The 12,782-nt window shown below is 38.5% G+C and overlaps 1 protein-coding gene across 1 annotated transcript; it reads right to left on the bottom strand.

Moving 5' to 3' along the window:
• Nucleotides 1-1,412: 1,412 nt before the first annotated feature.
• On the bottom strand, nt 1,413-9,023 carry tmem185 (transmembrane protein 185). The gene is made up of 7 exons (XM_061710613.1): nt 8,829-9,023; nt 6,497-6,673; nt 5,930-6,137; nt 5,595-5,678; nt 5,222-5,398; nt 4,268-4,391; nt 1,413-3,951 (listed from the first exon to the last, which is right to left on the bottom strand). Exons 1-7 carry the CDS (start codon nt 8,864-8,866, stop codon nt 3,701-3,703), a joined length of 1,059 nt encoding a protein of 352 aa, XP_061566597.1. The 5' UTR covers nt 8,867-9,023; the 3' UTR covers nt 1,413-3,700.
• Between the last annotated feature and the right edge of the window lie 3,759 nt (nt 9,024-12,782).

Raw genomic sequence — 12,782 nt, 5'->3', positions numbered from 1 at the left:
ATTTTCTGTAATGCAAACACAAAAACAAAAAAAATGTCATACATTCTGGATTCATTACAAATCAACTGAAATATTGCAAGCCTTTTATTATTTTAATATTGCTGATCATGGTTTACAGTTTAAGATTAAGATTCCCAGAATATTCAAATATATGTTTATATCCCTATGAATTTACGCATTTATACAGTCAGCGATCTTTTGCCAGCTGTCTTTCCTGCATTTTGCAGCTGCAACTGTGTTGCTTTTTGCCTGTATTATATGCCTATACTCATCATATTTCCGTAAAATTATTGTTTGCTCTTCGCTACTGAAATAAGCGGCTCTGACAGCGGACTTCTCCATGCTTGCGATTGGTCATGCGCTGAAAACACTGCCCCTTTTATGTGCACGCGCTCATATCCAGATTGGAGAAACCTGGGTCGATCTACCGAGTTGATAACCGCCGTCGTGTGACCGCTTAGCGTGATTGCAATTGTCCCGCTTAGTGAATCTGGATAAGGAAAAGATATCCTGGATATGTTGAACTTGCTTCGTAGTACAGGCCCCAGGAGTCCTTCGGTATTTCAAAAGTCACCTGCAATTTGTTCTTTTATCCACCTACATTTATCTACACGACACTCAGGGCTCGGGTTTAGTTTGAGACCACCAGATTTTTAATAGAGCCACGTCCTCTAAAACAGCAGGGCAGGTGGCGTAAAACCATTAATTATGATCCTCAGTGTTGTTGCAAACAGAATCTGTTGATACAGATTTGGCTGAAAATGAAGGGGAACTGAGCAGCAGTGGAAGGATTTACACTGAGAATCGGTCGAACTCCCATCAAACCAGGACGCCCGTCAAGCCAGCCTTCTCCAAAGTTTTTACGGCAACTGCCATCAGAAGGTGTTTTTTGTGAGCTGCTTTTCTTGAGCCGTTCTTGTTGTCGTCAAGTATGAATGTAGGAGAAAGACCCCTCCTGCTAAAAGTAATGACAGCTTTCCCTTACTGATGCTAGAAATGTTAGAATGCCATCAATTTAAAAATCAATCTTGAATAAATTAATACTTAATCAGTTTACAAAAATGAGCAGTGATCTATAGGGAATATCACAATCATTTGTTGAGTAGAGTGAGCACTGCGTTAAAAGATAGCAGACAACATTTTCAATATGTGATATTCGTGTCAGTGATCGAAAAAGATGGAAACAGAATACCCAAAAATTTCAATCAAAAGCGCATTTTAGAAAAAATGAACATGGCGAGCTTAACTTTACAAAGACGTTCCCTTGATGGCTTTAATTAGAAATTAATTTCTTCATATTTGCTCTTACCACTATAAACATGGGGCAAATATCAAATACTGCGACTGATTCCTGACGCTGTGAAGCTGAAGAAAGCAGGAGCAGCGGCTCATAAAACAACAGTGAATGACAGTTTAAGGATGGGCTATTTTCTTCATTTAATTCAAAAGTAAATACACAGGCAGGACAGTGAACATGTGTAGTGACTGCTGGAAGTCTAATATTTACCACAAAGCTGTTGTCTTGGAACACAAAGACAGAAAAAAAGAAATACACGCAGGATCCTGGACGACAACCAGACTTTCAAACAGAAGAGAAGTGTGGATAAAGATTTTTGCATAACACGGAAACAGGGATATAAAACATCTCAGGAAGTCTTCTCTCAGGATTTTAAAAGACGCTGGAATCTCAGTCACTCTTTTGTAAAATTAAAGTTGATATGTGTACGTTTTAGAAATGCTGTGATTCCTGTGAACGGCTGAATGTACCCATATCTTACTAGAATTGACCAATCTTTTTGTAGAACTAAAGTGTGAAATCATATTCATGTTCAATCAGAACCTTTGTTCTATTGATTTAATACAAAAGGTGACAACCATCTGCACAATCCAACATAAAGGCAGGGTAAGTGATTCTACAGGACCTCTAATAAATGCTCCTTGGGCCACTCAGTGAGTGTTTCCTAACCATCTGCTAACTCCACAGCATGTGATATAATATAAAGGAAAACCTTGTCTTCATTAACAGTCCTGGTTGCATAAATTATAAATCAATAAAATGGAAAGAAACATTGCCTGTAGCCGTTCCCCAAGTGTTAAACACTGCTCCAGCATGCACATGAATGATGCTAGTGGTCATCCAGCAATCCCTTACCCCAGGGGTCCTCAGGCCCACCGTCCTGCATGATTTAGATGTTTCCCTGCTTTCACACATCTGATTCTAATTAATGGTCATCATCAGCATGTCATGAAGGTCTGGTAATGACACCATCCTTTGTTTCAGGCTGTGCTGAAGCAGGGGAACATCTAAAACATGCAGGACACTGGCCCCTCAGGACCAGGGTTGAAGAAAAATGTCTTACCCTACCTTTAATTTTGAATTAAAAGAGGTCGTGGAGGATTGATACCTTAACGGTTAAAGCTTAACCATTTAACCTTCTGGTCCCAATCTTTTACTAGATGTGGCCTTTACAGCACACAAAAAGAGGAATATAAAAACCGAAAGGGTAACAAAGTGCCATTTTCATTGTTTGTTTGTTTGTTTTCTTAAGGAAGAGTATTTTTCAGGTTTATTCCATAACAATACTTGCAAGGACATTAAAAATAATTCAATGTAACACATTATGTAAAGATGCCACTTTTCAAACAACTTCATAGTGAATCTAGGGGATATATAAAAATGTACTTTCACACTCCTTAATCTGAGCGATAATGGATTTAGACTTTTAAGCCAAAATTGACGAGCTACAACAGACTAATTTAGTCTAATCAAGTGGAAATTTCCACAACTTAGCATCCTTGTAGCACCAAATTGCCTCTTTGTCTTACTTTCTCTAAAGACAATTTTGCAACAAAGGTTCGTCAGATAACAGTGAGAGAATGTAGCACTGAAAGACATTAAATCTGGATAATATTAACTCCTCAAAAAACAAATGTACATTGGCTCAACTGAGAAATGTAATTTTCACACATAAGAGCAGCTCTTGTGAACATCTCTTCAGTTGGAAAGGATCTCCCAATTGATTAAAGACTAATAACTTTTTCAGTGAATGCATCGACATGCAAGTATTGTATGAAGCCAATAAAAACATTCATTTAAGTCCAACCCTTTGTTCCTTTACCCGCAGAGTCAAAAGTGATGACAGAAACAGAGGTATAATGATCCCATTATCAAGCCAGAGTCTCATCAATGGTCCCCCAAGTGTCATCTTTGATTGAGACACCATTAACCCGACGCACCAATCTGCACAATTACAGAATCTAATCCATGCAGATCCAGCTCTGCTGTGCATCTCAACATCATACCAACCTAAATTTGCAGTTCGAAAACGACATCAGATATATCTCTGGTAAAACGGTCGTCTTCGGAGTAGATATAACTGGGAGCAACACAAGCGACACAGTGAGACTTCACCAACTGGTGAAAAGCAAATCTGTCTTTTCAACATAAGACAATTTCCTCATTGACAGATTTGGAAGAGTTTTCAAATAGCTGGAGAAACCAATGTGAGGAACATGGATCCACCTCTGCACTGGTTCTGAAGTGTTTGCGCTCACAGGGCATGCTGACGTACAGTTTAGGTTAGCAGACTGAATCCTTCAGGGCAGCAGGTACAAACTAAACACAGTATCTCCTGCTGTTTGGATTTTAATAGTTTGACTTGTCAGTGCAGCAGCTGGAGCCAGCAGCTCTGATGCAACATTAGTCGGGCATGTCGATGCAGAGTTTAGGCGGCGGCACAAAGTATTTCCCAGGGCTCTGTGTGATCACCACTCCAGTCTTCTTGTGGAACATGGGGGCGATTTTTGGTGGGGGCTCGGGTACCGGCAGATCCTCTGCCGCCTCGGGGTCCTCGCTGCGTTGGAGGTCGTACGACACGTTGCCGTACTCTCTCAGGAAAGGGAGCAGCTCCAACAAGAAGTGGCAGAAGTCCTTACGGATGCCAAACCACCCTGAAGATAGAAGATAAAGTAGTAGAAGATGAGGACAAGGAAGAGCGTAATATCGCAGCTCCAGGTGCAAAAGGATGAGTGAAACATCACATGAGCGACAAGAGCTAATAAGAGGAAGTCACCTGAACAACATTTACAAGCAAATTAATAACAAAAATGATTTTTGCAAGAACTAATATAAAGTAAAAATGAGCAGAAAAAACGTTGCTAATGTTATCATTATTAAAGGATATAGTACGGATAATCTGTTTTTATTACTGTAGAAGTAGAACAGAAAATAACCACTAAAGACATGTTAACTGTCTCAAATACTCACAGTGGTTCCCTCCTTTCTGGCCAAAGGTGGTGGCCATGAGTGTGAGCAGCGAAAGCCACAGAGGGATGAACACACACACATAGCTGAGACTGTTGTGGCCGTCCAGCTTGTGCACCAGAAGAATCTGGAAAGACATACAAGTCTTCTTATTAATTGAAAGTGTTAACAGTGAATGATTAATTCCCTCCTTCTGAGCTAAATTAATGCCCCTGCTTTAGTGCTGTATGAAATTTAGAATTTATTAAAGGAATTTAGAATGTATTAAAGGATAGCCCCTTGAGATGTAACATCTCATTTTCAAGGGGGTCCCATAAAACATACAACATTACAATATATCACATTACAGTACAGACATAAAACAAACAAAGACATCTTGCTCACCCCCTCCCACACACAACCCCTACCCACATAAGTCTAGTTACAAAGTAGGCTAATTGAATAACCGAGACAATGAGATAAATATAACATAACAGAGAGAAAATAAAAGAAAAAAAATAATAAATAAATAGAAAAAAGGACACAAAAATACACAAATAAATTAAAAACATAGGCAATTTGTTTTAAGATGAGAATATAATGTCAACTTAAAACAATGAAAAGAGGTAATAGAACGCAAAAAGAGGGGAAGATTATTCCAATCTGATGGAGCTTTAAAATAAAATGATCTTTTCCCAACCTCTTTTAAAATTCTAGGAACAAAGAAAAAAGGAAAATTCATATGCCTGAGTGAGTATGGAGAGTTATATAGAATCATGGGTTCTTTTAAATATGGAGGACAGTGAAAATAAACACATTTAAAAAGGAACTGAAGCCAGTGAAATTGCCGTCGAGATTTGGGGAAGCCTCTGAAATAGCCCGTTATCACACCATACTGTTTTGAAGTCGGTTGTTCATACACAAATGTTTGTCTGACTTGATCATGCACATTTAAGAAATGTGTTTGTGACGACTGACCTCAAAAGTGAGAAGTGGTACAACTATGGTCATCCAGCTGATTGCCATGGTGATGTGAGTTCGCCGCTGCTCAGCGATGATGTCTATGGAGCGAAGGAAGAGGACTGACCAGATGATGTAGTAGAGGACAACAAGGCACAGGAAGGACATGAGGATCCACAGTGGGACACACACCACCTGAAGATAATAAACACAAACATAAACCAACCGTGGCCAGTCTCTCTAACAATCTGTCAGAACTCAAACAACATCTGATACAGCAATAATTTAATGCCTGAGACACAGGAGTCATTTAGGTCTTATATCCACAATCAGTATGAAAAAAGAAGAAGCATGTGGCATGATTCAATGATGCGGTTTGTGTGTGCCTCACCAGCCAAGGCCAGTTGATGATCTTGTCCAGCTTCAGAGCGATGAAGATGAACTGCAGAATATTGACTGAACATAGCACCTCCAGCTGAGGATAAAGGTAGGGAGAGAAGCAGGAATTAAGTCAAAAGCTCAGTATTATATACTCACCTAGGAAAAGCATGGAGCATCAAGGTTTAAATGCTTAAACACTCTTGTAAACACATTTACAAATCACAAAATCCCAACAGAAATGCTTAGATTAATCTCTCACACCATATCACAGTGTTTGAATGTAGCTTAGTCCTAATATTTCCCAGATTTCAGGATACATCTTCACATATATGTTGGATTCCTTACCTCGAGGGAGCGATCGTGCCTGAAACCCCAGACACAGGCTGCTACAGAAACAGGGGATACAAAGAAGAGCGGCATGAAGACGAGTAGCCAGAAGTAGGTTCCTCTCTCCACCCGGTCACACACCAACACCTCAAACATCAGCAACAGGACATGGAGCCCGACGGCGATGAGCATGGCCTTGAACTCCACACATGTCTCCCCTTCAGCCCTAAAGGACACACAAAAATAAAATAAAAATTCACTTTTGTTTTAATACTGCATTTTTTTCCTCACTTTTTTTTAGATGTATCTTTTGCAAATCCTTAAGGTAAGGAAAACTCATTTCTAAAGTTTATCAGGCAAATTTAAAAAGGAATAAAACATGATACATATATTTTTTTAATCAAAAATCTTGTGTGCAAATATTCTTTGAATTATAAAACAAAAAAAAACATCACCCAGGCCTTAAATTTCAAATCAACAAGCCAGTATCCATTTTTAAAAAAAATAAAAACCTTAAGAGGTTTTTCTACAATTAAAAGGATTAAGTTTCCAGGTCTAAAACAGAACGAGAACTTCTAATGCTACCTGTATTGAGGGTTGTGGGCCCACACTCCAGTGCCCACAGAAGCCCCAATGATAACCAACAGCTTCCACAGCCATATGGGAGTAAATACAGCCCAGCAGCTCCACTGGATAACCCCATCCAGCCTCAGGGACAGCAACACAGAGAACAGCAGCAGGCAAGAGTAGATCAGAAATTTACTGCAACAGACAGAACAGAAACACTCTTGATTGAACACAGTTGTTTTCTGGAACGTATAATCAAAATAAGATGTGCCCTGTGAAATGTACACAAGTGAAATATAAGTTATCTTTGTTCAAAAAAGGTAGGATGGGCTATAAGGAGGTTTTTGAGAGGCTCGAAGATGGACTCGGAAGACAAATAAGGTGTAAAGTGGCAAGAACGCAAGTGTAAATTACATAAATGGATTAAAATAAATTAAAGATATTAGGTAAATTAACATGATACGATCAAGATTATATCTTAGACAAATAAGGTGTAAAGTTGCAAGAACGCAAGTGTAAATTACATAAATTGATTAAAATAAATTAAAGATATTAGGTAAATTAACATGAAACGATCAAGATTATATCTTAGTCCATTTCTGTAATACAACCATGTATCAGTTGTTAATTTGCAGGGGGACACCAACATGCCCCTAGTATTTCATAACAATCACTGTTCTCCATTGTTCTTGTAGTTTGTTGTGCTGGTCTGCAACCCCCCTTTTCTCTTTCCTCTTTCTCTAGCTTCCAGAGCTGCATGCTGACTTGCAGTCCCGCCCCTTGGCCATCCCTGATCACATGCATCCATCTGTGTGTGTGTGTGTGTGTGTGTGTGTGTGTGTGTGTGTGTGTGTGTGTGTGTGTGTGTGTGTGTGTGTAATATATATATATCTCAGAGGACAGAAACCCTGATCCTTTAGAGCCACAGTCCTACATGTTTGACATGTCTCCTTGCATCATCACACCTGACTCTAATTAAAGGTCATCATCAGCTGTCGTCCAGGTCTACACAAGCCCGTTAATGACACAGTCCTTTTTTATCTGGCTGTGATGAAGCAGGGAAACATCTGAAACATGCAGAACTGTGGCTATTTAGGACCAGGGTTGCCGAACCCTAGTATATATATGTCTCTGTTGAATATCTGCTGATATCCTGACCTGCAGTCCCACTCTCTGGCATATGACAAAGTAACAATAACAGATAACAATATTCACATGCAAAGTTTTGTCAAATGATTAGTTTCTCTAAGTGTTTACAAAGCTCATGAAACATAGAAGTTACGTGTCAAACTTAAGAAGTTGATTAGAGGTAACATCATATTTCATCAACAAGGCCCCGGTTCCCCCTCTCCCCCGTCTACCACGGACTGCCCCCCCATCCCACTCTACGTTACATTAACGTAAAGACTCCAATCCTGACCTTATGCGTTACATTAACGCACATCCTAAATCACTTTTGTACAGACTCATATCCGACACTTTAAAAACCTCATATTGTACATTTCTGTTTATACATTTTATCTCTTTATATATTTGCTTTTATATTTTTAATTTGTATTGTATTGCACCAATCACCACAACAAATTCCTTGTGTGTGTTTAACAAACTTGGCAATAAACCCTTTTCTGATTCTGATTTAAATCAAATACGTTTTTTTTTTGTACATACCTAAAATATAACTAATCACGTGTAAGATGAAAGGGGCGTAAACACTGACTGCATGGTTTATATTTGACGTTTTCTTCTGTCATATAAGAATCTACAGATCTAGACCTGAACGAAAACATAATTGTTGCACATATTTCACAAGACTTTACATTTTATAACTTAAAAATGGACATCAAAATAATCGTTAAGTTATTAAAACGTTTTTATTAAAGCCAAGTCATAACTAGAGTCTGTAATGTGCTTTATTTAAGAGCTAGTTGCCATGTTAGCTCATATCACGCCTGGACATGTGCTTTATTTACACTTACATTTATCGTCTCTAACTCTTGACACACGAGTGAAAGTGAGGAATAAAGCTACATACAAGAACGTGGATCCCTAGTTTCGGTAAATGTCCAGTATGAAGCTGCAAACAGCACATTTCGTGTATAAAATCACAGTGAGTAACAACCTGATTAAGTTTTACGTTAATGAGCTGCTTTAGCCGCCGCTTGGGCAGTAAATCAGCGTTTGCTACTTTTGTTCTACGACCTTGAAAGGCTGAAACACAGAACGTTGTTTAAGGCGCCATTATTATGACAAATAGGTGTTTTCAAACATGCAGCAAATTATTTTTTAATCGTTTTAAGAACAGAGGTGCTACCAGTTAGCTGAGCGCTAGCTGTGCGGGAGCTAACTTCACCTGGGGTTGAAATCCTGGAAAAACCCTCTCAGATTCATGGTGAACTAGCGGGCATTTGTTCCCTCGATGGTGTAGATTGATTCACCGTCCAGTTTGAGTGCAATACATTGCAGTTCTAGGGCTGGTTGTTGAGCTTTGTGAGTCCGGTTCATCACGAGCTAATTGCTAAGCGTGTTTTTGTTTTGTTTTTTTCATCTGTGCGTCACGTCCTCCTTCTTCTTCTTCTTCTTCTTGGTTGGCGGTTGAAAAGAAAAACATGACGCATTACCGCCACCTAGTGGAGCGAGTGAGAATCAGGATTCAGTGGAAAACGCGTATCTGTTTTTTTGAAGTAAAATGCAAATAAACTCGCCACTTTCTCCCTCAAATTTGACAGAATAGCAGACCATGTTTTATCGTTAACTGTTCAGCACTCAATTTTCAACAACAGTGGGAGATCATTAGGTGAAAAATGATCTATTCACTTGATTTGTCCAAAATAAATAGTGTTTAATATTTAGTTACAAATAAATTGTCTTTTTTGATTGCATGTGCCTAAAATTAGAGTAATGAAATAATTTAATTTAGTTTCTCAGTGGCATTAAGAATGTAGCATTTTGGGGATTCTGATGTGCCAGGGGATTTTTATTATTCTAAAAAGTGTGTTGTGCGTCTAAAATGGTTGAAAAAAAAGGCTCTAGTTATTATGGTTTTTTTTTTATGGTCATCCCTTCTGTTCCTCTTTATTTTCTCCTCATTACACCTTCCGTCCTTTGAATTCTACAGAACTGCCTAGTGCCTTCTCCATCTGCCTTCTCATAACACTGTTGTGACCACTTCCCTTTCTGCTTGAGTGTTGCTTAAATTTCTGCTTTACCGGACACCTCTAAACACGTGTGTGCTAACTCATATTCATGCAAGTCCTGCAAGTGCAGACACAAATAGAAATGTTAAACCTGACCTCATTTTCTATTGGAGACCAGTCAAATATACTGATAGATATATTTCTCAGATGGACTGTTTGAATGGCTGTTCAAACCGTGGCATATTATTAGAGCTGAACTTCGGTTCTCTACTGATGTCTCAGGGAAAATCCATGAATGACTCGCTGGTCGAGGTACAACATAATAAACAATTATTTGAGGTGTATTTTAGTTTATTTTTCTCTTTTTTTTTCCAGCATGGTTTTAAAGTGACCAGGGTTGGTGATCCTTTTTTTTTTTCTTCTTCTACAGCCTTCTGAGTCAAGAAGTGTCTCTTTTTTTTCCAATCACTTCCTCATCTCTTCTGTGGACTGTGGTGCTTGTCAAACATCAAATAGAGATGCATTACAGCCATCTAGTGGTCTGGACGGGGAAAACAAAAAAGGCAGCTGTACATTAAAAAGTCCTTTCTGCATACCCATTTCTCCAGACGGAGCAGAAATTTCCACTTTCTATGAGGCTTCTTTTTTTTTTTAAAGTGCATAAAATGTCAATTTTTACCTCCATTTGTGTTTTACTACATACATACTTTCTAGATTGCAGCTGCTGCCTTCCAGCACGGCACTTTTGAGCATTTCTAGCTGATAGCAGTACAAACCCAGAAGGACATCTGACAAATTCTGCATTCAGTTATTTAAGTTAGGATTTGTGGATCTGATGTGCTGGGTAGTGCCAGTTTTGTTTTTATTTCCCAACACAACCACACATTTAGTAATATTAATGGAAAATAATTAAATTGATTCAGTTTCCGTTCAGTCCTGACAATTCAGCTTCTTTTATGTTTTGAGGAGGTTATCTGTTTTTTTTTCACTCACACATGAAACAACCCTGGTTTTGCCACCTTTACGCGAAAGCAGGAGACGTCTTACATGTTTACCGCTCTGAATGCGTCATTTGTTCCATTTCCTTTTTCAGTTTCTCTGGAATCCTCCCCAGCTGTTCTCTGTTCTTTCCATACGTTTCAGTGTGAAGAGCTGTGTGAACCCTAAAAGACGCTTCAGCCTGTAGAGGCAAAAATAGATCCACACACACAAAGTAGGCAAACATTTAACTTCGGAAAAAAAATTGCGTAGATTTATTGATGCATTTACTGAGCAGACACTGCAGAGTACTGGTGTCAGTGTGCAGTGGGAGCACGCAGGAACGCCATCAACGGTGTTATTGCTTCAAACAAACTTCAAGTATCAGTAGCATCAAAATCCTAATGACAACTAACTTTCCTGATAAAGTGTTCACATTTGCAGGCATCGTATGTCATCTACACACCAGTATCAAGCAACATTGCTGCTTTGCAGCTCTGCTTTGTTTAGCATTCAGCGGTTCATTTCTTTGGACTCTTTACTGTGCAGACCCGGTAGAGATGCAAAGTGATTCAAATGAGTGACCTGTTGTTAACTTTGTGATGAAGTCATGACAGTGTGAACAGAAATCCCACGTCCATTTCCTCCACTTTCTTCTCATCAGAAAGATGGTATTTAAAAAAAAAATATTTTCATCAGTGTGTTTTTGACTTAATGAGGAAGTAAGAGCTGCCGGTGACTTTCTTATCGGCCTGTTCACTCTGAGTGTGAAGTTTCTTCAGAAAAAACCACAAACTGTCACCATGTTACCGTGATGGTGTCATGTATACGGTTAAACTTCCCCCTTTTTAACAAGAGGTTATTTTCATCTGAATTGAGTTATTTGAAGTGTAACATGCAGTGCAGTCTGGAAAAACTAACAACAAATCGGTAATATTAGCATATTAACCAGTTATTACAATAGCACGTATTGTAGTGGAAGACTTGAAGTTATGTACATGCATTACAGAAACAAAGACATAAAGACATAGGAATTTATCAAATCGTCCTTCAGTTTGAGCTGTAGACCATGGTTCTTTTATTTCAATGCCTCTTATTTATTTGTAACGGCAAAAAAACAAACTAAGATCATCCATTCAGTCAGTCAAATATGTTATTGTAGTTAAACATTTTGATACAGAGGTAGAAGCCCCTTAAATGCAATGTTGTCAGTGTGTTTAGATTGTTCCAAGTGTGAATGCATGCGTACATGTACAATAAAAAGCTGTAGGAGTGTTTATGTGAATGGCTGAATGCAAAACACAGTGTGAAGGCCTTCGAAGAATATAGAATGATGTTAAATTGTGCAATATATGAGTTAACTATTTATCTCACTCTTGCATTTTATGATTGAGGTCATGATGGTTTGATGAAGATAAATGTCAGCCACCAGATCTCGACCAAAACTTACATGATTGGTACATGATTGTGTGAACTCGCAAAGTTAATTCTGCCTGTTGTGGGAATTTGCTTCTCTTCCTTCATATGTGGTTTGTACAGACCACAAAGGAAATTATTATTTTAAGAATACTGTAGTCGGGTCAAAGACGTGACGCTTACTTTTTCTGTCCGATGGAACTTTTTACCTAATAATAAACATAAAAATGAATAAAAAATATAACATGTATGTCTAATACGTTCCTTCTACATGTGCCCACTCTTATTTTATTTAAACATGTTGGTTATTGGTCATTTTCTGCCATCTGAAGTGTGAAAACATCATGTGGGGTGACCGTCCGGCCTTGACTTCTGTTTGGACAACTGGTTTTAAATCACATTAAAACAATTTAAAAATAATGCTTGCCCTATTGGGCATACTTTCAAACTTGTTTTAGATTTATTGACAAAGTTATGGAACATTTGTACACACATTTCAGTCATAATACACAAACTAATCTTGTCCGAATATGTTCATTGTCTGAATCATCATCTGGGGTGACCATGAAAAAAATACAATTGAGGGACTTTTATATTGACAATCATCTCAAAGAGGATGTTGCATCAGCCAGTTACTCCATGAGGGTCCCAGAGAGACAACCTGCAGGTCAGTAGTCTCTCTCTCCTTTACAAATAAATCCTCTTTCTAACTGCTGCAGTGTATACGTCACATTTTGATATCATGTGGGGTGACCACCCTAAAACTGTAAATAATT

This window comes from Cololabis saira, chromosome 20 (genome assembly GCF_033807715.1).
Source record: "Cololabis saira isolate AMF1-May2022 chromosome 20, fColSai1.1, whole genome shotgun sequence".
Classification (NCBI taxonomy): Eukaryota; Metazoa; Chordata; class Actinopteri; order Beloniformes; family Belonidae; genus Cololabis; species Cololabis saira.
This window is presented reverse-complemented; position numbering and strand designations above follow the sequence as displayed.